Raw genomic sequence first — 26,248 nt, 5'->3', positions numbered from 1 at the left:
CACAGAGAAGAGAAAGTGGGCTGGAGGAGGAAGAGGAAGAAAGTGGGGTGAACATGTATGCCTCCCGGTGCCCGGTGGGGAAGCACGTAGAGGGGAGGGCATAGCTGGAGTTCCACTGAGTCACGCTGGTAGGAGGCTGACCTTCACGTACTCTAGCCCCCTGAACAGTGATCCATTTTTTCCTCTGGAGAGTCACCTAATAGCTGGGAGAGGCGTGCCACCCTAAACTGCCTAGCTATCACACAAACTTTCTCCGGGTCTGAGGTTGGGGCCCCTGGGGACTGGGCATCTGGTCCCACTGGGCTGTGCGCTCCCTCCAGTGGAGGACCCTGAGAAGCAGCCCGGAGCCTGAGGCCCCGAAGAACTAGGTTCACCTCCTTCCTAGGCGGGAACGCCTTAGAGGTCCCGTGACGCTGTACGGAGGAAGTGGGGGAGGGGAACCCTTAGCTTAGAATTCTGGAAGACTCCCAGAGGCACTTGGAGGACAAGGGATCCGCACGGGGTACCATGCCTCAGGCCCTAGCGATGGCCCCTGAGGGCTGCCAGAAGATTCCTAGGGGGCCAAGTTGGAGTGTGAATATGCTCTGCAACCTTAGCAAAGTTCCTGTTTGTATCTGGGGTAAACACTGAGACACACCCCAAAACAAACATGTACAATTTCCCTAGCCACAAGACCACACACACACACACACACGTACATGTTCATACATGTAGCGGCATGTTCAAACACATGTCATCAGTCAGGGCCACTTAGAGTCACACACACTCACAAGCCCGCGCGCGCACACACACACACACACACACACACACACACACCTTGCTCAGCTTCTGAGTCACCATCATAACTAGAGGATTGTTCCGTAGTTTTTGCTGGAGGAGGATAACAAGGGACCCAAACCTGACCGTCAAGGAGTGTGAAGGAAGGATGGTGTCTGAGGGTGGCTGCGTCAACTTAGAATTTTTGGCTCTCCTGTTGCCTTTCAGGGCTGGGCTGAAGAGCCAAAGCCAGTCTTATGCTGCCCCCTGGTGACGAAACTGATCCTCCCCTGCACATTCGCGGGCACTGGGCACAGCGCATACATAGACCCGACCAGTCTGCAAATGGTAGGAACAAACTGTACGTCCAGCATAGTCGTGGATTCTGAGCAGAGGCTCTTTGTGTTCAAGCCCTGCCAAACGTGCTAACTGAAAAACTGGCTGTTTTATTATCTGCAAAATGGAGCCCACAAGGGTAACGTAGCCCCTGCAGTTGAGAATAAAATACTTGGAGCAACACTGACCTATTGTAAACAGCAGGCACTAGGCACTTTGGTTGTTGTTGCTTAATTATTTGCTTGGGTATATGCACTTGATGTTGTTGATGAGACAAGGACTCCTTAGCCCAGACTGTCCTTGAAATTGTTACTTAGCCAAGGGCAAACTTGAACTGCATCCTCCTGCCTCTCTACCTCCCAAGAGCTGGGCTTGGGTTCATGTGGTGCTAAGAATTGAACCCAGGGCTTTTTGCATGTCAGGCAAGCATTCTACCAAGTGAGCCACATCTACAGTCCAACACATACTACTTGATAGTCTTTAATGTGTGTGGATGTATCGTCTGCATGTGTGTGTGCCACATGCTAGTGCTAGTTTAGTACTATCAGATGCTAGAGGAAGCATCGCAACCCCTGGAACTGGAGCTGCAAATCGCTGTGTGCTACCAACGTAGGTCTTGGTAATCAAACCCAGGTCCTCTGCAAGAGCAGCCAGAGCTCATAACCACAGCGCTACCTCTACCAGTGCAGTCCCAGACACTGTTTTTATGGCTCAGAATAAACATCAGGTTAGGAAAGCAGACGGTTCTCCATCTTACCCAGAGGTTTCTGGATTGGGGGAGGGTAATACAATTGCCTCCAAGACAGATCCTAGAAGAGGCGTCTGTATCTTTATGAATGTCTTAGGTCTGAGAGCAGGGGTGGAGATCAGGCAGGAGTGTCTGTCCAGAGACTGGTCCAGCAGGTAATATTTACCCTGAGGTCTGAGCTCAGGTGAGCTCATGGCACACATGCCTTATATGTGCTTCCAGGTGCCCACCGCAAATATGACTGTCCGCAGATGGTAGTGGAAGCCAGGTCCTGCCATTTGAAGATCTCAGGAGGTCCCTGTCTAAGGACAGGCAGAGAGGCCTGAGTAGCTGCAGCTTCAGTGGGGCCTGAATACAGCGAGGGGAAGAGGGCTTGACTCATTTTAGGTTGTGTAATTGTAGGGTCAGGCCAGGTTTGGTTAATGACACGGCCCGCCTGACACTTCATTGCCTCGCCTTCCCTCCAGGCCCCACATCCCACCCAGCAACTGCAAAGATTGCATGAGAGAAAGCATTCGAGGGGGAAAAAAAAAAAAACAACTTTATGGTGTGAGAACTTCAGGTTACAACGCAAGACTGAGTCACAAAAGCCATCCGATGGGTGTATTAGGTTTTTTTTAGGCTGGTATAATAAAACACCCCAAGCTGGGTGGCTTAAGACAGAAATTTGACTCATGGTGTTGAAAGCTAAAATCCCAAGATTCAGGTGTTGCCTAGTTGGCTCTTTCTGAGGACTGTAAAGGACATTATTAATTTTCCAAGGAACACAGTTCATCCTGTAATAGTATCTTGACCATTTTTAAAAAATAAAATGGGATAGAAGGGGTTGGAGACATAACTCAGTAGTTAAGGGCACTGGCAGCTCTTCCCGAGGACCTGGGTTCAATTCTCAGCACCCATGTGGCACCTCACAACTGTCTGTAACTCCATTTCCAGGGGATTTGATATTCCTCTTCTAGCCTCCAAGGGCACCAGGCACATACTTTCAGGCAAAATAGCCACACACATAAAACAAAACAAAATAAAAATAAATAAAATAGAATATAAAATGTTGTGGGACATTGGTCTTGTACCCTGTAAAAACTTGTGACTTGTATTGTTTTAATAAAATGCTGATTGGCCAGTAGCCAGGCAGGAAGTATAGGCAGGGCAACCAGAACAGGAGAATTCTGGGAAGAGAAAAGCCTCAGTCTGCAGCCATCACCCAGATGCAGAGGGAGCAAGATGAGAATGCCTCAGTGATAAAAGTACCAAGCCATGTGGCTAACACAGACAAGAATTATGGGTTAATGTGGGATGTAAGAGTTAATAAGAAGCCTGAGCTAATAGGCCAACCAGTTTATAATTAATGTAAACCTCTGTGTGTTTCTTTGGGACTGAACACTGCAGGACTGGGTGGGAGAGAAATCACTGTCAACAATAAAATATCAGTAAGTAAGTACCTGGGCATGGTGGCACATGCCTTAAATCTCAGTTCTTTGGAGGCAGAGGATCTCTGTGAATTCAAGATCAGCTTGGTCTACATAGAGAATTCTAGGACAGCCTGGGCTATATAGAGAGATTCTTTCTCAAAAAAAAAAAAAAGGAACATATATCCAGAAGAATCTAATGCTTCCAAAAGTACCTGTATTCATGTACACACACCCTCATGCAGACACAACATCCATACATAATAAAATCATAAAAATAAATGCCCCAAAGAGATGTGTGTGTGTGTTTTCGAGACAAGAATTTTCTGGGTAATAACTTTGGCTGTATTGGAACACAAAACTTGTTTTGTAGACCAAGCTGGACTTGAACTCACAGAGATCCACCTGCCTCTGCCTCCTGCATGTTGGGATTAAAGGCGTGTGTTACCATGCCCTGCTAAAAAATTATTTTTTTTATTTTTTTTTTTTAAAAAAAAGAAAAGCCGGTGCTCTCTCTGCCTCAGGGTTGCTGTCTTCAGATGTGAGCCCTCAGTTAAGTCTCCAGGCCATGCCTGCCTGCCTGCTACCACAATCCCTGCTTGATGGTCACGGCCTAATTGTCGGGAACAAAGAGCCCCAAATTAAATGCCTTTTTTTTTTTTTTTTTTTTTTTTACAAGTTGTCCTGGTCATGGTGCCCTGTTAAGGCAATAGAAAGTAAGACATATTGTTCAGTGAACCCTTGTTCCCATTCTGTGTGTGTATATGGTTCCCACTACTTTCTGGTGCAGGTTGTGTTTTTTTTTTTTTATTAATTATGTATACAATATTCTGTCTGTGTGTATGCCTGCAAGCCTGAAGAGGGCACCAGACCCCATTACAGATGGTTGTGAGCCATCATGTGGTTGCTGGGAATTGAACTCAGGACCTTTGGAAGAGCAGGCAATGCTCTTAACCTCTGAGCCATCTCTCCAGCCCCAGGTTGTGTTTTTTTAAAAGCAAACCAGCAAAAAGGATATAAGATGGCTTGGTGAACCAAAGCGCTTGCTACACAAGCCTGACTGACCTGAGTTCGATACTTGGAACCAAGTAAAAAAGCCAGGTTTTGCTTGTATGGTGAGGCACATGGCTGTCAATTCCAGCACTCAGGAGGCAGAGGGCAGGTAGGCCTGCTTACTGAGTTCCAGGCCAGTCAGGATTGCACTGTGAGACCTTGTCCCCTCTCCCGCAGAAAGGACAGACTTGATGACATCTGTAACCCCAGTACTCCTGCAGCAAAACAGGGGTGTGACAGGAGCGTCACCCAGAAGCTCTTAGTCCAGCAGAGAAAAGAAAGACTCTGCCTTTAAACGTAAAAGAACCAAATATTGTCCTCTGACCTGTGCAATCACATGCGCCCATGTGCGTTCTCTCTCTCTCTCTCTCTCTCTCTCTCTCTTTCTCACACACAACACACAAATTAAATAGATAGATAGATAGATAGATAGATAGATAGATAGATAGATAGACAGACTTTCAGGCTTTAGAGTTTAAAAGATCCTTTGGATGTTGGCGACCATTATGTATCACTCTGCACTGCTTTTAGAACTATGTTACTTGGGGGGGTGGGGGGTGGGGTAAGAGCACTGACTGTTCTTCTGGAGGTCCTTACTTCAATTCCCAGCAACCTCGTGATGGCTCACACCCATCTGAAATGAGATCTGGTGCCCTCTTCTGGCAGGAATGCGTGCAGGAGTACTGTATACATATTAAATCAATCTTTTTTTTTTTTTTTTTTTAAAAAAAACTTGTTATGGGCACATCTTTCTTCCTCTGCTTAGAGTCTAAGCTGGAGGAGAATGGCAGCTCATGACAACAACATGCGTCATCATCACACTGTAGAGCAGCTGGGACGGACAGCGCAGGTCTCTGTGGGTAAGCACCAGGGGCTGCCATTCATTCATTCATTCATTCATTCAGTGTTTCTTATGTTCTGGGCCCTGGGCTAAAGGGGGCACGTGGACTCTCTTATCTGAGAGGTAAGTCTATCACTGAGATGCTGTGCTGTGTCCTGCAATCAAGGAGCAGGGATGTGAGCCCTGGAGGGGGCACGGCTCCAACTGCAAGGTGGCAGCAAGCCCCACCTTAGGGAGCTGATGCCTGCAGCCTGGAGCCTTTCCCAGGTGTGACAGAGGCGACCATAATAGAGAAGCTGTGTGCTGAGCTGACTATTGTCTGATTTCTTCACGGCAACAAGAAAACAGTTGTGAGGGACATTTACCTGGTGACCGACGGCTCACACGGCACAGGAGTGTGCACTAGATGAGCGCATTGCTCCGCTGGGAGGGGTAGTGAGTAATGACATTTCAAAGCTGACTCAGCTCATCCAAGTCTGATCCATGCACCAACTCTGGCAGACCTGGGAGATGACACTCAGGAAGCCATTGAAGACCAGACAGAGAAGCCGCACTCTGACAGACGCCCTCCCCGGCAGTGGAGATGGGAAAAGTTGCCTCATGGGCAACCATGGGAAACCCAGATTAGCTCATGACACTGGGCATGGTTCCTGGGCAAAAGGTTATATTGGCATTTTCTCACAGGTACCTTTACCGCCTATTACTGCCGGCTCATCAATGCCCCTGGGCCTGATCTGGTGGCAATATGCCTTCTCCGCCTATGGCATCAGCCCGTAGGTCAAGCTGTGGTTTAATATGTGTAAACCCATTACTTACAACACAAGCCTACTCGCTGGATTCCAGCAAAGGATTTAATCCCAAGATCTTAATCTCAAAAAAGAAAGGGCCTGTGTAGCCTGCAGGTGGCCAGAAAAGGCCCAGGTCCTTAGCTCACTGTGTTGGACAGTTTATGTCAACTTGAAACAAGCAAAAGTCATCTGAGAGGAGGGAGCCTTAATTAAGACAATGCCGCCATAAGACCAGGCTGTGGGCAAGCCTATAGGACATTTTCTTAATTAATAATTGATGGGGGAGAGCCCAGCCCATTGTAGGGGTACCATTCCTGGGATGGTGGTCCTGGCTTCTATAGGAAAGCAGGCTGAGAAGACCTGAGGAGCAAGCCAGTAAGCAGCACCCCTCCATAGCCTCTGCATCAGCTCCTGCCATCAGGTTCCTGCCCTGTTTGAGTTCCTGTCCTGACTTCCTTCCGTGATGAACACTGATATGAAGTGTAAGCCGAAAAAACAGCCAACCCTTTCCTCCCTAACTTACATAGTGTTTCATGGCAGCAACAGTAACCCTAAGACACTTCTCCATCCCCCACTCCCCGCACCACATCCCTAAATCTTCCTCTGGCCCTGGAAACCCTGTCTAACAACAAGTATTTAATTAGTCCCACAGTAGTGGTACCCAGCTTTGTGTAGGCATCCTCCTGAGTGATCAGAGCCTCTGGCCTTTACTCCCATGTCATTAGCCAGGAGAGGGGAGATCATTCTGAATTATCCCCAGGAGTCCTTCCCTCCATGGGTTGTGCCAGCCTCATCTCCCAAACCAGCCAAGACTCCAGGTGTAGCTAGAACTCTCTTATGTTTACTCAGCCCTTAACTTCTTAGCAGTGGTTAGAAAGACCACCCACCCCAATAAACCCATGACTTGACCCAATGAACAGCAGTAATACTAGTCAGGTGACCACTTCCAGAACAATAAAAAACACTAACCTTATCAATGGCTTGACTGAGGGAACTAGGGAACTGAATTCATTTCACAGACAGGACAGCTAGGGAGCACTGGGTAGTGGCCTGGGATTTGTGGGGGTGTTAAGGGATGAGATGAAGTCACAGGAAAGGAAGTTACTGGGTGCCCTTTGACCTCTGACTCTTAGGATGTCACAAGGGTGTCCAAATCTCCACTCACTTTGACAGCAAGTCATCATCAGTTAGATTAAGCAAAGTCTTCTATTAAGAGCTTCTCCGGTGTCCCGGCTGCTCCTGTCAAAGATACGAACATCAGCCATGACGGCTCCCGGAGGTGGCCCCTCTCGGGCCCAAGGTACATGCTTAAGGCCCCTGCTTTATTTTCGTCACTGTTTTGTTTGTGAAATGGCCTCACTGTGTAGCCCAGGCTGACCTCCAGTCCTCCCCATTCTGGCTGGGGTTGGGATTGCTTGTGTACCACCGCCATATCCAGGGCCCTGCTTTCTGTCTTAGCAGGCACTTGTTCCTTCCCCTCGTGATCCCTAAGAGCCCCTAGTCTCCAGCCTTCGGCTCTTTCATCATTTTAGTTCTATATTCTCAGCATATAGTCATGTTCAGAGTTCCCACCTTCAGAGAGACAAAGTCCAGTTGCTGTCAGTTAAGTTCAGCCCTGCAGCACCTCCAGACAGGGAGTTGAAACATATGTTGAGTGTTTATGCTCCGCCCATGCGGACTCAGACCAGTTAGCAAACTGTGACGGTACAGGGTAACCAGAGCTGCAGTTCTGATGAGGACATGGTGTCACAGGCCCTCCCAGCAGAGACACACAGTCATAAATTTCTCAGGCAATCACTAATCGTGCCTGCTCAGAAGCCAAGCCCTTCTCTCAAGCTAGCAAAGTCCAGACTCTTGTGGGCCCTCCCCTTCCAGGTGCTCCTGGGATGCCTCTAATTGGTCTAGCCAATCAAGGTACCAATCCTAACCAATTAAAAGGCTCCCTGGGAAAGATGGCGTCCATCTTTGGTGCCAGTTGCCCACTTGGGGCAACTGGGATAGCTGGAACCACGTACTGACGGAACCATCTCTCCAGTCACTGGGAGTAATGTGTCAGTGTGAAAAGGTGACGAGTAACCCAGCCTGGACCCGCCACAGAATGCTTCGCTTTGTATATTAATGTCGCGCCTGTGTGCATGTGTATGTGTTTGTGTGCACACATGCACATGTGTGTCTGTGTGTGTATATCTGTGTGTGTGCACGGGAATGTGTGTGTCGTGTGTGTGTGTGCATGGGAATGTGTGTGTGTGCACTGTGCAGGTGTGTCTGTGCACACAGATGCAGAGGTCAGGGGATAACTGTGGGAATCGGTTCTCTTCTTGCCCCTTGTGGGTCGCTGAGGCGAGAACTCAAGTTTTCAGGCTGAGCGCTCAGTTACCTTCCCCACAGCTGCTCTGGAAAGCCTTGTTGTTCTGTCTGCTCTAACCAGGTGTCTGTTACTTGTTACTAAATACATCCCTAACTGAAACCCTGGTGGAGCACAGAAGATACAAGAAACACAGAGCCTATGATAACAACTTCTCTGTGTTCCAGAAGAACTGAGATCTTGCTAAAGGAAGCATGCCCTCAGGGAAACACCCAGCTTCAAACAAGCAGAGCGGCAGAGTGGCCAGGGCTCTGCACAAGAAAGGGGCTGGGAAGGAGTGCCCTGTGGTTAGGAAGAGGAAGCTTAGAGCAGAAGGGTGGACGACACCCATCGGGCCTGCCAAGGACCACAGGATGTGAGCAATGGTGGGGTCAGCTGAGCTCAGGGCTCCGAAAAGAACCCTCGATCTGTGACTTATTGTGGTCAGCAGACCTTCACAAGTCACAGTCAGTCTTGGTGGGTGGGCAAAGCCAAGCGGCTTTGTATAGAGCCAGCTGTGGTCAAGATTAACCCTCTGCAAGGAAATTCCAGCCCTCTAATTAGAGTCTTGCCTTTCTCTCTCTGACTGTGCAGTCAAGCTCCTTGGGAAAGTTCTTCACATTTGACATCTTTCCTTGTGCGCCCCATTACACTGCCAGCTGTCTACTGCTCCCCCCAAGCCAATGAAAGTGTCGGGCCCACCTCACATATGCTCTTCTAGGTGTAAAGAACGAGCCCCCATCTTTATCTCAATGAGACTCCTGGTGTATCAACGGTTAGTCATGACCTGTCTTAGTTCAATGCCCACGTCTCACTGTTCTTCTTACCTGTCCATATTTCACTCTCTGGTCCCCATAGGCTTATGGCCGTATCATCATACAAAACGCATTTAGCCCAACTTCAAAAGTCCCCATAGTCTTTCATAGTCTCAACATTGTTTGAAAGTCCAACGTCTCCTCTGAGAGCCACACAATATCTTAATTCTAAATCCCTGTAAAATCAAAATAAAAAAGCCAATCACATACTTCTGACACACAATGGCACAGAAAATGCATTACATTTCCAAAAGCGAGGAAGAGGAGCACAGTGAGGAAATACTGGACGAAAGCAAGACCAAAAGCAGGGCAAACTCCAAATCCTGCAGCTCCATGTCTGATGTCAAAGAGCATAGACGGCCCTGCCCTTCCATCTTTGCTGACTGCAACACCCTTCTTTCCCTGAGGCTGGTCCCACCCGCTGTGTGCAGCTCTGCTTGGCAGGTATCCCAGGACTCTGGCATGGCCAGCAACTTGGAGTCGCCAATGCAATCCTGGCTTTTCTTTCACAGTTTCATAAAATGGTCCCTCTGGCCCTCAGTGCAGGGACTCCCCTACCACATGCCTGGCCACAGCAGCTTTCTGAACTGTGGAGGAAGATTCCACAATCCCTTTATTTCTGTATCGTTCACGCCACTAAAACCAGAACCACCACGGGACCCACAGCTGCCAGCTTGGGGTGGCACCTGGCCGTCCTTGAATTACATTTGCATAAGCTTTGATTCGTTGATTCTCTTTAGGAAAAGGTAATTCCAATTCCGCAAGCCTTTTCTGTTCACAAATTGCAAGATTAGCTGGGTGGTGCCTATACTTCCATTCCTCCTTATCTCCTTCACCGCAAATCATCATCCAGCGTTCAATTTCCTTTTCTCCTCAAACTGTGCATTTTGTATTTCTTCTCGCCCCGTTTGCTCTTTCTTGTTGCAGACTCGCGTAAGAGTGATCACTAAATAACCCATTTCTGTTAATCTGTGTATTACCACAAAGCTGGTAAGGTTCTGGAGTTGTCTTTCTCCTTTGGCAGCTACATGGCATCTCCTTGACTCTGCTCTCTCTCTCTTTCTCTCTTTCTCTCTCTGAATTTCCTGTCTGGCTACTCTGCTAAGCCATTGGCCGAAACAGCTTTATTCATCACCCAATAAAACAACACATATATGCCGTATATGGGACAGCCTGCATCATCCAGAACAGCTGGTGAAGGAGCCCACATGGAGTGCCTTGACTCTTCCAAGTTTGCATTTTCCAGAGTCAAGTTTACTGACATTAAAGTTTTACTCTCTTTGAAAAAAAAAAAATAAATAAATAAATAAATAAATAACTCAGCAGCGGAGTCACTGTCTTTGTATCTTCTCTGCCAAGGAAACTAGTCTAAAACATTACAGTTTAGCCCCAGGCAGATGTTAGGAAGAGAGCGGAAAGTAGCCGCAAGCTTTGTGCGTGCAGCATAGGAACGGCTTCTAGTCCAACTGCTACTCTTGGTCCCCTCTGAAATCTCTTGAGCTGGGTCTCCATAGTTCCCATGGCTCTCAGCACCCCTGTCTTCCAAACTCCTACTAAGATAGCCCAATTAAGACCTGCTTTCACTTTTCAAGTCCAATGTCCCAAAGTCCTCCAAGTTCCTCCGAAACCCAGCATTGTCAGGCCTGTTACAGCAATGACCCACTCCTGACCCCAGCTTTTGTCTTACGTTTCTCTTTTTTTGTGAAGAGACATTAAGACCAAGGCAACTTAGAGGAAAAAAAAAGAATTTACTGGACTTAACAGTTTTAGAGGGTGAACCTTTAACCATCTGTGGGAGCATGGCTCGTGTACAAGCAAGCACGGCACTGGAGCAGTATCTGAGACTTCACGTCTTGAGACACAGCCACAAGGCAGAGAGAACAGCATGGATGTATGAAACCCCAGTGCCCACCCCAGCCATACACCTCCTTTAACAAGGCCATACCTCCTGTTTTATACCCAGACAGTTCCATCAACCAAACAATCAAAGAGTCTATGGGGCCATTCTCATTCAAACCTCCACAGCATCCCTAGTGCGGAGAACTAAACCCAGGACTTTGAGCACCTGTCCCTGAGCTCCAGCCTAGCCAAGCCACTCTAAAGTGAGCTTCCACTGGGCAGTGGTGGTGCACGCCTTTGATCCCAGCACTCAGGAGGCAGAGGCACATGGATCTCTGAGTTCGAGACCAGCCTGATCTATAGAGTGAGTTCCCGGGCAGCCCGCAATGTTACACAAAGAAACCCTGTTTTGAAAATAAAAATAAAAAATAAAATAAAGTGAGCTTCCAACCTGGTTTTCACTATACTATCCCTCTTTTTTCCCCGAATCTCTGATAATGTCTTCAACTAGAATTTTTTAAATTTTTTTTTTTTAAGACATGGTCTAACTATGTTGATTTGGTCGTCCTGGAACTCACTCTGTAGACCAGAATGAACTCCATCTTCCAGAGATCCACCTGGCTCTGCCTCCTGAGTGCTGGGACTAAAGGTGTGCCCCATCATACCCAGCCAATTTTGTTTTAGATTTTATTCATTTGTTTAGTGTGTGTATGTATGTTGGGGGAGAAACACATGTGCACCATACATGTTAGGTCAGAAGCGACTTTCGGGAGTGTGTTCTTTTCTTCCATGATGTGGGTCCCAGGAGTAGAACCCAGATCCTTCACACCCTGAGTCATCTGGCTCTTCCTACGGTCTCTCCTTGTTCTTCTAGCTCTTTGCATGTTCTACTACTGTTGTGCGATCTTATTCACACACGAGGCTGTGCTGATATGAGGTGTTCACTGGTTCACAGTGACTTTCTCAGCCAGGTCACATGGATTCAAATTGCTGCATTTAAATGCGGTGGTTGTAAAACACAGAGTCCTGGGAAGACATAAATCACAGGGGACAGTTTGGTGGCAGAGTCCTTACCTAGCTAGCATACAAGAGGTCCTGGTAAATCATTGTTCTCACCCCTCCAAGGGAACCAATATTTTGAATTATTAGAATTCAGATACATGAACTAAACAGAGGATGTGTGCCTGATATCTTTTATTCAGTGTGTTTTGAGATTCGTGCATTTTGCTGTATGCATCCATAGTTCATTTTCTGTTTTTGTTTTGTTTTGTTTTGGTTTGGTTTGGTTTTTCAAGACAGGGTTTCTCTGTAGCTTTGGAGCCTGTCCTGGAACTAGCTCTTTTAGACCAGGCTGGCCTCGAACTCACAGAGATCTGCCTGCCTCTGCCTCCTGAGTGCTGGGATTAAAGGCATGCACCACCACTGCCTGACTCATTTTTCTTTTCAGGCAGCATTCCATTATAAAAACCAAAGTCTGCCTTTAGTTTGTGTGCCCTTGTGTGCATGTATGTATCTAAGAGCACGGGCACAAGGGGCTGAAAGTCAGCACTAGGTATCTTTCTCCATCCCTTTCCATCTTATATTTTGAGATAGGGCTCTCATAGAGCCTGGACCGGCTGACTGGCCAGCAAGCTCCAGTGACCTCTCTGTCTCTCTCTCTCTCCAACACTGGGGTTACAGGCATGTGCCCAACTTCTGTGTGGGTTCTGGGGATCCAAACTCATCTTCATGGCAAACATTTAACCAAGTGAGCCATCTCTTTAGCTCCTTTGCTTTCTTTTTTTCAGCAGGACCTCACTCCGTAGCCCATTCTGGCCTGACTCTACAGGCCAGCATCAGCCTCCTGAGTTCTGGGGGTACAAGGGTGAGTCACTACACCCACGTTCTATGGGGGGGCGCTGCTTTATTGAGACGGGGTCTTGCGGTATAGCTCTTCAGGCCCGCTCTAACTCACGACTCCCTACCTCAGCCTTCCAAATTCTGAAATTATCACCACGTTCCATCATATCCAGCTGCCACAGTTTATCCTTTTCTTTTCTTTTTTTTTTTAAATATTTATTTATTTACTATGTATACAATATTCTGTCTGTATGTCCGCAGGCCAGAAGAGGGCACCAGACCTCATTACAGATGGTTGTTAGCCACCATGTGGTTGCTGGGAATTGAACTCAGGACCTTTGGAAGAGCAGGCAATGCTCTTAACCACTGAGCCATCTCTCCAGCCCCCTCTTTTCTTTTCTTTTTTAAGATTTATTTATTTATAATGTATACAACATTCCTTCCATGTATGCTTGCATGCCAGAAGAGGGCACCAGATCTCATTATAGATGGCTGTGAGCCAGTATGTGGTTGCTGGGACTTGAACTCAGGACCTCTGGAAGAGCAGTCAGTGCTCTTAACCTCTGAGCCATCTTTCCAGCCCCTTTTTCTTTTCTTAAATGATGGAATGATGGACAACAGTAAGATAACCAGTTTAGGATTATTGGGCAGAAAGCTATGATTATTCTGTGTCAAGTCTATGTGAACTTATGTTTTTTTTTCTCTTTAATAAATAAATAGCTGGAAGTGTAACTGTTGGACCATTGATAGGGTGGATGAATACTTAACTGTATAAAAATTGCTAGGGCTGCAGAGATGGTTCAGCAGTTAGGAGCACTGGCTGTTTTTTCCAGAGGACCAGGGTCCAATTCTCAACATTCACATGGCAGCTTACAACTGTCTATAACTCTAGTTCCAGAGGATTCTACACTTCTTCTGACCTTCATGGGCAATGCACACGCATAGACAATGCATAGATACACATGTAGGCAAACACCTATACACATAAAATAAAAATAAATCTTAAAAATAAAAATTTCTGGGCTGGAGAGATGGCTCAGAGGTTAAGAGCACTGGCTGCTCTTCCAGAGGTCCTGAGTTCAATTCCCAGCAACCACATGATGGCTGACAACCATCTGTAATGAGATCTGGCACCCTCTTCTGGCATGGAGGTGTACATGCAGGAGGCACATTGTATACATAATAAATAAATCTTTAAAAAAATAAAAAAATAAAATAAAATAAAAATTGTTGACAGACAGTGGTAGGGCACACCTTTATTTCCAGTATTCTGAATACAGATCTCTGTAAGTTCGAGGTCAGTCTGGTCTACAGAGTTAGTTCTAGGACAGCCGAGGCTATCAGAGAAACTCTACCTTGAAAAACAAAAATAAATAACAAACAAATAAATAAATAAGAATTGCTAAGCTGGAGGTAGTGTCACACACCTTTGATCCCAGCACTTGGGAGGCAGAAGCAGGTGGATCTCTGTGAGTTCAATGGAACCTGACTGGACACAGAAACAAGGCAATCTTGAACTGGATATAGTGACACACGCTTTTAATCCCAGCACTCAGAAGGCAGAGGCAGGCAATTCTCTGTGAGTTCGAGGCCAGCCTGGTCTACAGAGCTAGTTCCAGAACAGGCACCAAAGCTACAAGAAACCCTGTCTCAAAAAAAACAAAACAAAACAAAAGAGATCGGGTCTTACTATGTATCCTGGCTGGCCTGGAACTCTGTAGACCAGGCTGACTGAAATCACAGAGATTCAAGTGCTCCTGTCTCCCTAGTGGGACTAAAGGCTCGGCCTGATCTTGATGACAGAAGACGGCTGACACTTTTCCTATGCTTTTGGGTCATTGGGCTTGTCACCATATGACAGAAATCTCTGACATTTCCTACACACCCGTCCATCTTTAGACCAATATTTTGCTTACCTATTTTCTTTTCTTTTGAGCTCTTTTTTTGTATTTTTATTTGCATCATAAATAAATAAATCTTTGAAAAAATAATAAAATAAAAAATAACATGACCCCTGAAGTCTACTTCTGTCCCGTGAATCTGTGAATCCCTGTGGCAGAGCCACACAGCTTGATTTCTTTAGCTTGCAAGTCTGGAGGTACAACAGTGTTTAGTACTAAGCTACAACGTGCAGTCAGATACTGGGAGCATTCTTTTAAAAGCCACATTACATTTATTTATCTGTATGTATTTCTGTGAGTGCGTGCATGCCAAGACACATGTGTTGATGCCGGAGGATGACTTGCAGGAGTCACTTCTCCCCATCCACCACAGGGGTCCCAGAAATCCACCTCAGGTCATCAGACTTGGCAGCAGGCATCCTTGTCCTCTGAGCCATCTGCTGGCCCCTCAGAGTCTAAGACCATTCTAACGTGAGCTGTTTCCAGATCTGGCTTTCTCAGTCCATATAGAAGGGGCATGATCCACCCATCAGGTTCTCTGTTGTTGTTTTTTAGGGGAGAGTTTCTCTGTGTAGCCGTGGCTGTCCTAGAACTCGCTCTGTAGACCAGGATATCCTTGAACTCAGAGCTCTGCCTGCCTCTGCCTCTGAGTGCTGGAATTAAGGGCATACATCACTACCACTGTCCGGCCAGTCATTACTGTCTTTGATCCCACCTCTTTAGGGTTCATCTGGTTCCCTTAATTAAGTTTTAAACAAAACAAAGCCCTTTGCATCACTAAATGAGTCCTTGGTGATTTGCCTTCCCATTGCTTTATTCACTAGGGTTGGTGTGTCCCCCTCCCCCACAGTGCCCAGCCTTGAACCCAGCTAAGCCATCATTTCCTCAGGCCCTATGTCTTTGCCCGTCTCCAGCCTAAAGCACCCATTCTTCTTGTCATCTCCCTCCCGCTCTTGCAACGTCAAATGACACCGTGAGCCTTGCTTTTTCTCGACCCCTTGGCTAGAAATCATATCCTTCCCTGGTCCCCATGGCTCTCTCTGCAAAGAAGAGACATCTCAGACATAGAAGGTCTGGGTTATAATTGTTAGTTACCTTATGGAGCATCCTCAGTGACCCGTAAACAGTCTACACGTTTTTAACTCTTGAACTTAGAGGCCTGCCATCATGCTGGGATACATAAGAAGTGTTTAGTAACAAGATGGAATAGACACTTGGAACAGATTCCTTAATCTCTCGCATCTCTGTTTCCTAGTCTATAAACTGTACATAACTCCTCTGCCACAAAGTGACTGAGGGACTCAAGTGGGATATCCACATTCCGCTTTGGTTTTTGTTTTTGTTCTTGTTTGTTTTGTTTCTTTGAGACAGAGTCTCATTATATAGTTCTGACTGCCCTGGAACTCACTATGTAGACTAGAACGCAGAGATCCACCTGCCTCTGCTTCTTGAGTGCTGGGATTAAATGTGTGCGCCACCACTGCCCAACTTCCATAGTCTATTTCAGCGGCCTGCTCCATGGCAATTGCTCAATAAATGTTTGCCCTTTCCCTTTTCCCACTTTCTAGACCTTTCGGAGATACTCCTTCCTACTTGCACTTCCTGAACTGACCACTAGGTGGTGGTAGCCTGTGGCCTGATGGTCCCAGCACCGCCTCCCCAGTGCCCTATCCCAGGCCCTCATACTCAGACCGAAAAGCATGAAGGTTAATAATGTGTTGAAGGAGGATATCCTCTCCCGAAACAGCTTGGCAGCCTACCACTATCCTTGGCATCCTTGTCATAAACTTCAGAAAGTTCCTACTTGATTTTCTTGTTTAGGTTATAATTCAACTCTCATTTGAAGGTGGGCTGTCTTAAGAAGGTAAGCGGAAGAAGAGACAGAGAGACAATGATTAATGGGCGTTGTAGGAGAACACTGGGAGAAGATGCTTACAGGCACGTCCTTCTTCCTCACCCAGCAGGTAGCTCCAGTTCCCTCAGGAGTCATGAGCTGGGGCTGGGGTGCCATGCCAGTATGCAGGGGAGGGTATGGGAGGGCATTCAAAGAGGCGAGGGCAGTCTTTGCTCTCAGGAGTTTGTGGTCTGGTGGTGGACAAAGAACCCATTAAGTTTTAATTTTTTTAAAAATATTTATTTATTATGTATAAAATATTCTATCTGTGTCTATGCCTGCGGGCCAGAAAGGGCACCAGACCCCATTACAGATGGTTGTGAGCCACCACGTGGTTGCTGGGAATTGAACTCAGGACCTTTGGTAGAGCAGGCGATGCTCTTAACCTCTGAGCCATCTCTCCAGCCTAAGCTACTGCTACTTCCTCCTCCACCTTTTGAGACAGGATCTCAAGAGCACAGGCTGACCTCGCTCTGGCCTTGAACCTTAAGAGGGTGGCAAGGTTGTTGGAGGGATGGCTCAGTGGTTAAGAGTCACCACCTCTTCCAAAGGACTTGGGTTACCTTCACAAGGCCTAAGTTGGATGGCAGCTTCAGCTCCAGCGGGGCATCCTGTGCCCATACTTACACAAGCATATGCATAGTTAAAGAACAATAAAAATAAAATCTTCAATTTTTCTTTTAAATTTCTACTCATGTATCCATGTGTAGGTGTATGTGCATGTGTGCAGTGCCCATGGAAGCCATAAGAATGCACCAGATTCCCTGGAGCTGGAATTACAGGAAGTTGTGAACCATCCAACCATCCAGTGTGGATGCTGGGTGCTGGGAACTTAGGTCGCCATAGCTCTAGTCCTTTTTTTTTTTTTTTTTTTTTTTGGTGCGGTGGTTGTTCTAAAGGGTAGCTAGAAAGGGAAGACGCTGAGGCAAAGACAGATTTAGTGAGTGGTGCAGGGGAGATCCAGGTACCCAGTGAGGTTCATGAGACACAAGACAACACAAGGTAAGAAAGGCTTTGGGAAAAGTCACCTGTGTGAGACAAGTGACAGTTCTTCAGCCTTCAGGCTACTATAGTAGCTCCTGATATCTTTTTCCTACCACTGTTGCCTGAGGTCTGTTTCAACCAGATTCCATTTGGGCCACAATATTGGGTGGACACCTAGCAGGAAGCCTGTAAGTATCCACCGAAACTACTTGGTGACTCCCTGCCTGGGCCTTGCACTGTTTAGGCCATGGAAGCTGGAGAAAAGGAAGAATAACATACCACCCCCACTGGGAGAAACCTCTGCTGGTGAAAATGAAGGAAATCTGTGGTCTATTTCAACAGGAAAAAAGAACGGGCCTTGACTTGAGCACAGGCCATCAAGACTGGATGGAGGAAAGATGGACCCTGTGGAACTGGCCTTGGGGTCTCCAGCCAGGGAGACCATAAAGACAGGTAGCCCATGGCCCTGGGCAAAATCTGTCAGGGCGAAGCTGAAGCTCTCATTGGGGGGAAAGTTTCACTGTCATTAATGGACAAGTCCGTTTTCTGATACTCTTTGCTGCCAGTGACAGGCTGGAGTGGAGGGCCCTCCCTGACTAGAACTTGATGAGATGGAGTTGGTCACTGGTCCCTAGCCTTTAAGCTCATCCACAGCAGAGTCTGTCCCCCGCTGAGCTTCCCAGAACTTTCCCTCCAGGTACATAGAAAGTCATACTCTAAGGGTTACAGCCTTCATTCGTTGCCCAGAAGAGGGCAGTGGCCGGAAGCACGTTTGCCGGCCCTAGTTACCGCCCGAAGCTTTCTGGACTCCGAAGTATCACTCTCGAACCGGCCGAGCCTGGGGACAAAGGTCTGGCACTCAGCAGAAAACCCCCTAGAATAAATGTCTGGAAGCGGAGCTCAACAGTCCCTCGTTCCAGCTCCCTGTAGCTTGGCATCTAAAATCCTGACTTGGTGGGAGGCCGGTCAGAAGGTAACAAAAACAAAACAAACAAAATAAAAACTGAGCCCGACCTCTCAGGGCGAAAGGGGGTGGCCCCTCCCCAGCCCCACCCGCTGGTGAGTCACCTCCCTCCAAACCAGTGCCTGCCTCTCCCGCGCCCCGTGCCAGGCGAGCAGGGCTGGGCGGGTACTAAGGTGGGCTCCATCCCTGAGCCCTAAGCGAGCCGACAAGCTCCAGCGTGTCCCCGCGGGTGTCCCTGTTTACTCTGAGCCCCGAAGCGAGGTGGGGGCGGGCCCACGTGGCCACTCCTTCACCCCGCCCCTCAGGCCGCAGGCCCCAATCCCCGGCCGGTTCTTACAAAGTCTCCAAATCAAAGCTCAGCCTTCGCCTCACCTTCCCGGCGGACTAACCACCCCTGCCCCCACCCTAGGCTGGGGAGGCACTGGGTTCCCCAGGGAAATCAGGCCTCCGCCCAGACGTCGGCTCAGGACCCCACAGAGGGGGGATCTGAAATCCTGGGGGTGACATTGAGCTTCAAAGAGGCGCTAGAGCTCCGCTCTCCTCGACCCTCACCCATCCCACCCTCGGCTCCTCCGGCTCCCGGGAGCGCCCGGGGCTAGACTGCAGTCAGAGGACTGGGCGCCTCGGGGACTCCCACTCCCGGACCGCTTCCCAGAACTCCAAAGCTTGCCGCGCCTCCGACTCCCCCTCCCCAGGGCAGCGCGCCAAATCAGCGCATGCGCATTCTCAGGATTGCCGCGTAGCTCTCCCCCCCCCCTCTTTTTTCTTTCCCCGCCCCTTCCCTCCTTCCCTCCTCTCCCTGTCCCCTCCCTCTCCCCTCTCAACAACCCCCCCCACCCGCGGCACTTCAGTCCGGGGGAACAGCGGTGCGAGCTCCAGGCCAGTGCACTGAGGAGGCGGAAACGGGGGAGCCCCCAGTGCTCCATCAGGCCCCTACCAAAGGCACCCCCATCGGGTCCACGCCCCCCACCCCCCACCCCGCCTCCTCCCAATTGTGCATTTTTGCAGCCGGAGGCGGCTCCGAGATGGGGCTGTGAGCTTCGTCCCGGGAGGGGGAAAGGAGCGAGGAGTAAAGCAGGGGTGAAGGGTTCGAATTTGGGGGCAGGGGGCGCACCCGCGTCAGCAGGCCCTTCCCAAGGGGCTCGGAACTGTACCTTTCACCTACGCCCCTGGTTCGCTTTGCTTAAGGAGAGGATAAGAATAGAAGAGTCGGGGAGAGGAAGATAAAGGGGGACCCCCCAATTGGGGGGGGGCGAGGACGAGAAGTAAGAGGACCAGAGGGTGGGGGCTGCTGCTTGCATCGGCCCACACCATGCTGACCCCGCCGTTGCTGCTGCTGCTGCCCCTGCTTTCTGCCATGGTCGCCGGGGCCACTATCGATGGTGAGTGAGATTCCGCGGGCCCCCTTGGAACCCTGGGGGCTCCCCCTTCCCAACCCCCACTCCTGCGTCTGGATGGGGAAGGGAGACGCGGGAGGGGGTGCCTTTTGTTATCCCAGTCCAGCTGACACAGCAGCGGCCTGACTGGGGGCGGGGATGGGGTCTGATTTGGGGGATGGGAGTCTGGGACAAATGATGCTTCCAGGGCCCCCCAGCTCAGACAAAGACCAGAGGCCTGGCTAGGGAAGGAGGGCTCCCCCTTTTTCTGATCCTGGGATTGAGAGGCCTTCTCTTCCTATTTCTGCTCGGGGAGGGCCTATGCCTCCGCTACATCCTCCACCCTCCTACCCCCCCCCCATCTGAATTGTGAAGGAATCCGGATTTGCTGTGTACCGCTGCAAAAGGGGGCGGAGGGCCTTTTGCAGTGGACTCTGAAGGCTGGAAGGCAAAGCTGGCTAGGGGTGCCCTGCTGGCCAGAGGGCAGGCAGGCCGAGAAAGCCGTGGGTGGGGATAGGGAGGGCCCCCTGTTTGGGTGTGGAATGAACCCTGCATCCCAGGCATAGAGGCCTTGGTCCAAAATTCTGGGCTGTCTGCCTTGGTTCCGAAGTGAGTGCTCCCCTCTGATGGCCTCTGTCAATAGCGGTGTTGAGGCATGGAGGGGCCTGGTGATGCTCTTGACTGATTTTCGCTTCTTAATTCCTGGGAGCTTTGAGATGAGAAAAAAAATCAGATGTCATCATTGTGGAAGAGACTGGAGAATGGTCTGGAATGCTGGGGAGAGGGTTCAGAGGAAGCCGATTTCTGGCTTGATCACAGTTTGGATTGGAAGGAGAGCTGGCAGTTGGATGGGGGGTTATGACTATGCTCCCGCACCCCAATTCCCGCTCATTTAGTAAATGCGTTTAAGCCCAGCCTCCCTCACCTCTTACACTTTATATAGTAGTTAGGCTTGGACCACTGTGTTCTTTTGGGGAGACTGTGTACCCCTCTCCATTCTTCTGTCAGCTGTTTTCCCTCTTGCTGTGAGTCACCAGTTCAAGACTTGCCCAAGCTTTCAACTGGGGGTCATGGGGTTGAATTGGGCTGGGCCCCTAACTTGAGAAGGGGTGAGATTCGTTACTTCCTGTCGGGTTTGCCCTCCCACTAGGGACAACAGCCTCAAAGCATCAGACACCCCTCCTCTGTCTTCCAGATCTTGCTGCCAGGCTGGGATTGGGAAAGTTTTTCTCTGAAATCAGATTATGTATTCCCCTCCCCTTCTCTACTTGTTTCCATTGGGAGAGGAGGGCAAGAGGGTCAGGAAGCAGCTGTGCCCAGAAAAACAGTTTACTCGGTGGCCCTCGTGTCATGTTGGGGACCATCCCATCTGGCTGCTGCCCCTAATCTTCTGACAATCCTTCAGACAAGCCTGTGCAGCCACCCTCTGCCCTTCACGTCCCACGTCATCTTGCGCTTTCTTCTGGGTCTCAGCCCTGTCAGGGGAGAGGGGAAACTGAGGCAAAGAGCCCTGTGAAGGGAGGTGGCTGGAGTCAGAGCACAGGCGGTCTGTAGAAGGCCAGGCTCCTAGGGCGGATCACTCCAGGGAGCCTAAATGCTGCACTAAGTGGATTGATTGGCGGTGACCGAATGAGGGAGTCTGACGTGTCTCCTTAACTGTCACCTCTAAAACTCTAGTTCATAGCCACTCTCCTCATGGCCCCACAGGGTAAGGGTAAAGGTCAGCGGTCAAATATTTGTCCTAGTACACAGGATGCTGTGTCCATCCCTGTCGAGAAATACAGTCCCCGGGGAAGGGATCACCTCCAAGCACATCTATATTCCTCCCCTGGGGAGGAAGGGAGAACCTGTAGGAGTTGGCGCTTTAGACTCTGAATGTCCTTCTTGGCTTTCTGGAGAGGGGCCTCCTGCCTCGACTTACCTGATGGTTCAATTGCCCTTCCCACTTCTTGGGAATAGCTCTAGGGGCCTTCCCCCATTCTTTTTTCTGTCTGAAACTCATACAGGAGTCCTCTGCATTGTTGAGTGAAGGGTTCAGCCCCTCCTAGTGAATCCACTTGCAGCCAAGGAGGTTGGAGAAGGATCACTGAGAGCCCTGCTGAGGAGAAGGAGCAGATCAGGGTGGAGGGAGCGCCCCAGGCAGGCAGCTCAGGGAAGTCTCCTCTTCCCAGCTCTCTTCTCTCCCACTTGAGCCAGTGGTGTGGTGTTATTAGTTGCTAAGGAAGGTGGACAGTTGAAGCGAGTTATGAAGTTGACATGCTAGCCTTCTGGCTTCCCGAGAGAAGGTTCCAGTCTGCATCCTTCTGCTCAGACCCAAATCCTAAGCATCCCTCCATGGCTTCCTCTTTCGACATGGCAGACACGTGCGGCAGATTAATACAGGCCATTATTTGGGAGCAGCTTCACAAGACTTTTTCTTCCAGTCTTCTTCTCAGTGCTTTTGCGTGTTTGTTTTTGTTTGCTTTATTATTCTCTCTCTCTCTCCCCTTCTCTGGGCCTTCCAGCCATGTCACCCAGGGCCCAGCCTAACTCAGATCCTTTCCAAACCCACACCCTCTCTCAACGCCTTCCTGAGGTTGGGCGCAGCTCGGGGTGGGTGGCAGAGCAAACTTAGCATGCCTAAGGCCCTGGGTTCTGTCCCCAGCACCAACAAACTCACCTCAACCAGCCATTGCTTACCTTTGCAAAGCCCTTCCTCACTCCAGTTTTACTCTTTCCTGTCTTGAACCTACACATGTGAGCCTCAAGAGTTTATTCACACACACCCTGGATTCTCTTCTGGGGTCTTCCCCACCCCTTGGCTTCCTTTCTCTGCCTGTGATCCAGATCTGAGTAGGGGGCGCTTGCTTGTCCTTAGGGAACCTGGGGCTGCTGAGTGGGTCTGTGCAGGGGTCCCTGAGCTGGTGGTGACTTGTGCCAGGGAACCTGGTGTCCCCCCCCCCCCCCCCCCCCCCCGTGTCCCGTGTTCTGTCCCAGATTTCAGCCTGGTTAGCAGGATCCTGCATTGTTTGGAGAAGGAAGCAGTTGGCTCTGGAGTGTTTCCCGTGCTGTGGCCTCATGGCACAGTGTAGAGCCTCCCAGGAGGAGGTGAGGGGTAGGGGAGAGGAGATTGTCCACCACACTCCTGTGAGATGACAGTCCCCCAGGCTGACTCCCCAGCTTTCCCGCCCCTCTCTCTCTGAGAAGCAGCAGAGTCTGATCTGGACTCCCTTAGCTCAGAAGTTGTTGTGTTGGTACTCCGTCTCCCAGAGTCTGGATATGTGCTGCCCCGTGTCTCAGGTCATTCTCTGGGTTCACCTCAGGACAGCTGTGTCACCCTCTGGACAACCTCTGCATTGAGCCCCCTTCCTGCCTTTTCTGGCTGCCTGCTTTGCCGTCTGTCCATCTTCTTATTGGTCTTCTAGAAGCTCTGTGTCTCCGGGGCTCTTGGTTCTTAACTTTTATTTGCCATCCTTTGCCCCCGACTGTCTGTGCTCAGTCACTGTCTGTCTTTTGTCTCTGTCAGTCCCCTAGGTCTCGAAAGCTATCTGATAGTGGTTTCTCTTCCTGCCCCTTACATTTGCTTATTCTTCCCTTCTTGGACCCAGACTGTCCCCTTCAACTTCCCCCGAATTCTTCCCTTCTAACCCCCTTTCACTGATGTTGGAAATTGGCATTAGGGCAAATATTTCTGTAACAAAAAACAAACAAAAACTTGATTTGTATGTGTGTGTGTGCGTGCGCTTGCACGCTCACTAAAAGGGGGAATTGGAGGTGAGACTTCTGGTAGAACTTCCTCTCAACAGGAGTTTGAGAACTGAAGGAGGTCAGGAGCTCAGAGCTTTCCCCGCTGCTGAGAGCAGGCCATGTGGAGCACGGGGGAGGGCTAATACTGGGCTCAGCCTTGGGAGAGACATGTTGACCTCCACCAGCATTCGAGGGGATCTGGATTTTATTTGTGGGGAAAGGAGAAGACAGGGTCGTGGGTCAGGCTGATGTCCTGAGTCAATATTGACTCAGGACGGAAGAGGAGACCCTTCTCTTCCCCTGGCGGCCCCCAGCGGTCCATACCACCCTGTCTGTCCATCTGTCCCAGGCCGCAAAGCAGAGTTCCAGACTCAGGAATGACAAAAATGTGTCTGAACCTCACTGAGCTGCGGGAAGGAGCCGCTGGTAACACCCAAAATACATAAAATTTGGGGAAAAGCTCTCTGTTGGGCCGGAGGCCTTTGCTGCCCTGTTCCCAAATGTTTGAAAGCTCAGATTCCTGGAGTCTGCCCCAGCCCCTCTCACTCCTCCTGTTCCCTTAGGTTAGCATGTGGTTTCCCTTAGCGAATGTCCCCAGACCTAGCCCTGTCTCTGCTGTGTCACTCTGCAAAAGGCCCCAGGGTCACTTTCTTGCTGTCCCAGCCTTCCCTCCCCTTGTCCTTCGGGAAGAATGTTTGAGGTTCCCAGGGGTGGTTGAAGGACAGGTCCCTGTACTTTGGAGAAGTCTCTGTCCAGGGCTTTCTTCTCTCCCTCTTCCCTAGCCAGAAATACTGGCCTTCTGTCCCCACCCTACCCGAAGGTCCCAGAGTGGGACAGAGGATGATAGCCAAGGCTTGAGCCCGAGCAGTGGGGTCTGTGTTGTGTCTGGATACACACCCAACCCCACACCTCCTGCCCTGGCTCCAGCTTGGTGGCCCTGGGGGCCATGGCTGGGCTGGGTGCCTGGTTGGGGAGGGGCAGGGTGTTGGCCAAGTTAGCATGGCGGTCACATCTCCGGGCAAAGCTGAGAACAGACGGCCCCTGTGTCCCCGTGCTCCTTCTGCAGCTTGCTCTCCCTCCTCCCTCTCACGCCCCAGCCCTCTTCTGTCCCATTCTTGCCCCTCTCCTCCATGCCCTCCTCCCCAGAGGCTACCCAGTCTGTGCAGCCCCTGTTCCCCTCCAGCTGCCAAGGGAGCCATGCTTCTTCCTCTTCCTCCTCAGTGTTCTCTGTAAGATGGGACTGCACTAACAAGCACCTCACGGCTTGACAGTAGGACCCCAGAGCTTCAGACCTGTGTGTGGTACTCAGTGGTCACCAGGCTGGAGCAGGCAGCGACTCTTCCTAACCTATGCTAATCTTGCCCCCCATCTGAAGGCTCTAAGGGTGGGTTTTTTGAATGTTGGGTTCGGAGCAGACCATCCTGCTGAGGGCATCTAGACTGGCTTGGCCTTTAAGGAGATTATACATTTCCTCCCCCACCCCCATCCCAGCTCCCTTCCAGCTTGGAGGAGGCTTCACTTGGCTGTGGAGACTGCCCCAAAGTAGGTTATGTGTTTCCCTTCTTCTCCCCCGAAAGGAAATCAAAGACAGGCTTTAGCCTTCTCACTCAAAATTCCTAGGGCTTTCTCCACCATGGCTGACAGGAAGTTCTTCCACTTATCCCCCTCCAATTCTGCTCTCCTGGCTCTCCTGAGAGACGTGTACCTCCACACCCACCCCACCCCCGCCTGCTCCGTCCACCCTCTGCCCCTGAGCCTGAGCAGAAGGACAGGGTCTGAGCCCTCCTCTTCCTTTCCCGGAGGGAGGGGAGCCCATCCCCCACTGCCCTCCCTCCACAGCCACATCTGGTTTGTGAATCTCTCTCGTTTCAGCCTTTGGAGTTTGCCAGCTGCTGTTTCCTCTGTCGAATTCAGGCCAAAAATGGGGGTGGGGGACAGTGGGGGAACCATGTGAGGGCCAAAGGAGGGGATCAGTGGCTGGGACGTGGAAGACAGAGGAGGTTAGAGTGACCAGCCAGTGACCTCAGACCCTGGCTGTGAGTTCTGCCCCTGGGGAAAGCTGGGGCATGGGCTCAGCCCCAGGTGGGGAAGGGAAGGAGTGTTCTCGGTTTGGTGTCTCAGTGGTCCATTTCTGAGTTCCAAACATCCCATCTGCCTCTGAGTCCCACTGCAGCACCCCCCTCCCCACGGCCTGGCTGGCCAGGGGAAGTGACGGTCTTCAGCATGCTAACTAAGTTGGCGGGCTGTTTCCCCCGGGAAGACCTCACAGCTGGCCCAGTGGGGCAATGAACTCAGCTTTATCCACCTCCTCAAGGGGCCTTTATTCCCGGATCAGGGGAGGAGGGAGGGAGGGGGACTCCAAGGGGGCCTGGCCAGGCCATCCTTGATGTGTTTCCTGAATCAGCTCTGGTTCTGGCCAGGGGCCTGGGTACAGTCCTCCCTGCCAGAGATGGGGATGAGGGAGACAGAGGCCTGGGTATAGTCCTCCCTGCCAGAGATGGGGATGAGGGAGACAGAGGCCTGGGTACAGTCCTCTGTGCTGGAGATGGGGGTGAGGGAGACAGGGACCTGGGTACAGTCCTCCCTGCCAGAGATGGGGATGAGGGAGACAGAGGCCTGGGTACAGTCCTCCCTG

At 50.2% G+C, this 26,248-nt stretch overlaps 1 protein-coding gene and 1 pseudogene across 1 annotated transcript in view; both read left to right on the top strand.

The window, feature by feature from the left end:
• Positions 1–1,640: 1,640 nt before the first annotated feature.
• Positions 1,641–5,998, top strand: LOC121463572 (annotated as a pseudogene).
• Positions 5,999–19,366: 13,368 nt separating this feature from the next.
• Lrp1 (LDL receptor related protein 1) overlaps positions 19,367–26,248 on the top strand; it is an 81,331-nt gene continuing 74,449 nt past the window's right edge. Inside the window, exon 1 of the mRNA XM_041663791.1 lies at positions 19,367–19,893. Within this exon, the coding sequence (XP_041519725.1) occupies positions 19,824–19,893 (70 nt within the window). The 5' untranslated portion in view covers positions 19,367–19,823. The remainder of the gene's footprint in view (positions 19,894–26,248) is intronic.

The sequence above is a fragment of the Microtus oregoni genome, unplaced genomic scaffold, assembly GCF_018167655.1.
Source record: "Microtus oregoni isolate MIOR12 unplaced genomic scaffold, Mior012 000001F_ref0000356, whole genome shotgun sequence".
Taxonomy (NCBI): Eukaryota; Metazoa; Chordata; class Mammalia; order Rodentia; family Cricetidae; genus Microtus; species Microtus oregoni.
This window is presented reverse-complemented; position numbering and strand designations above follow the sequence as displayed.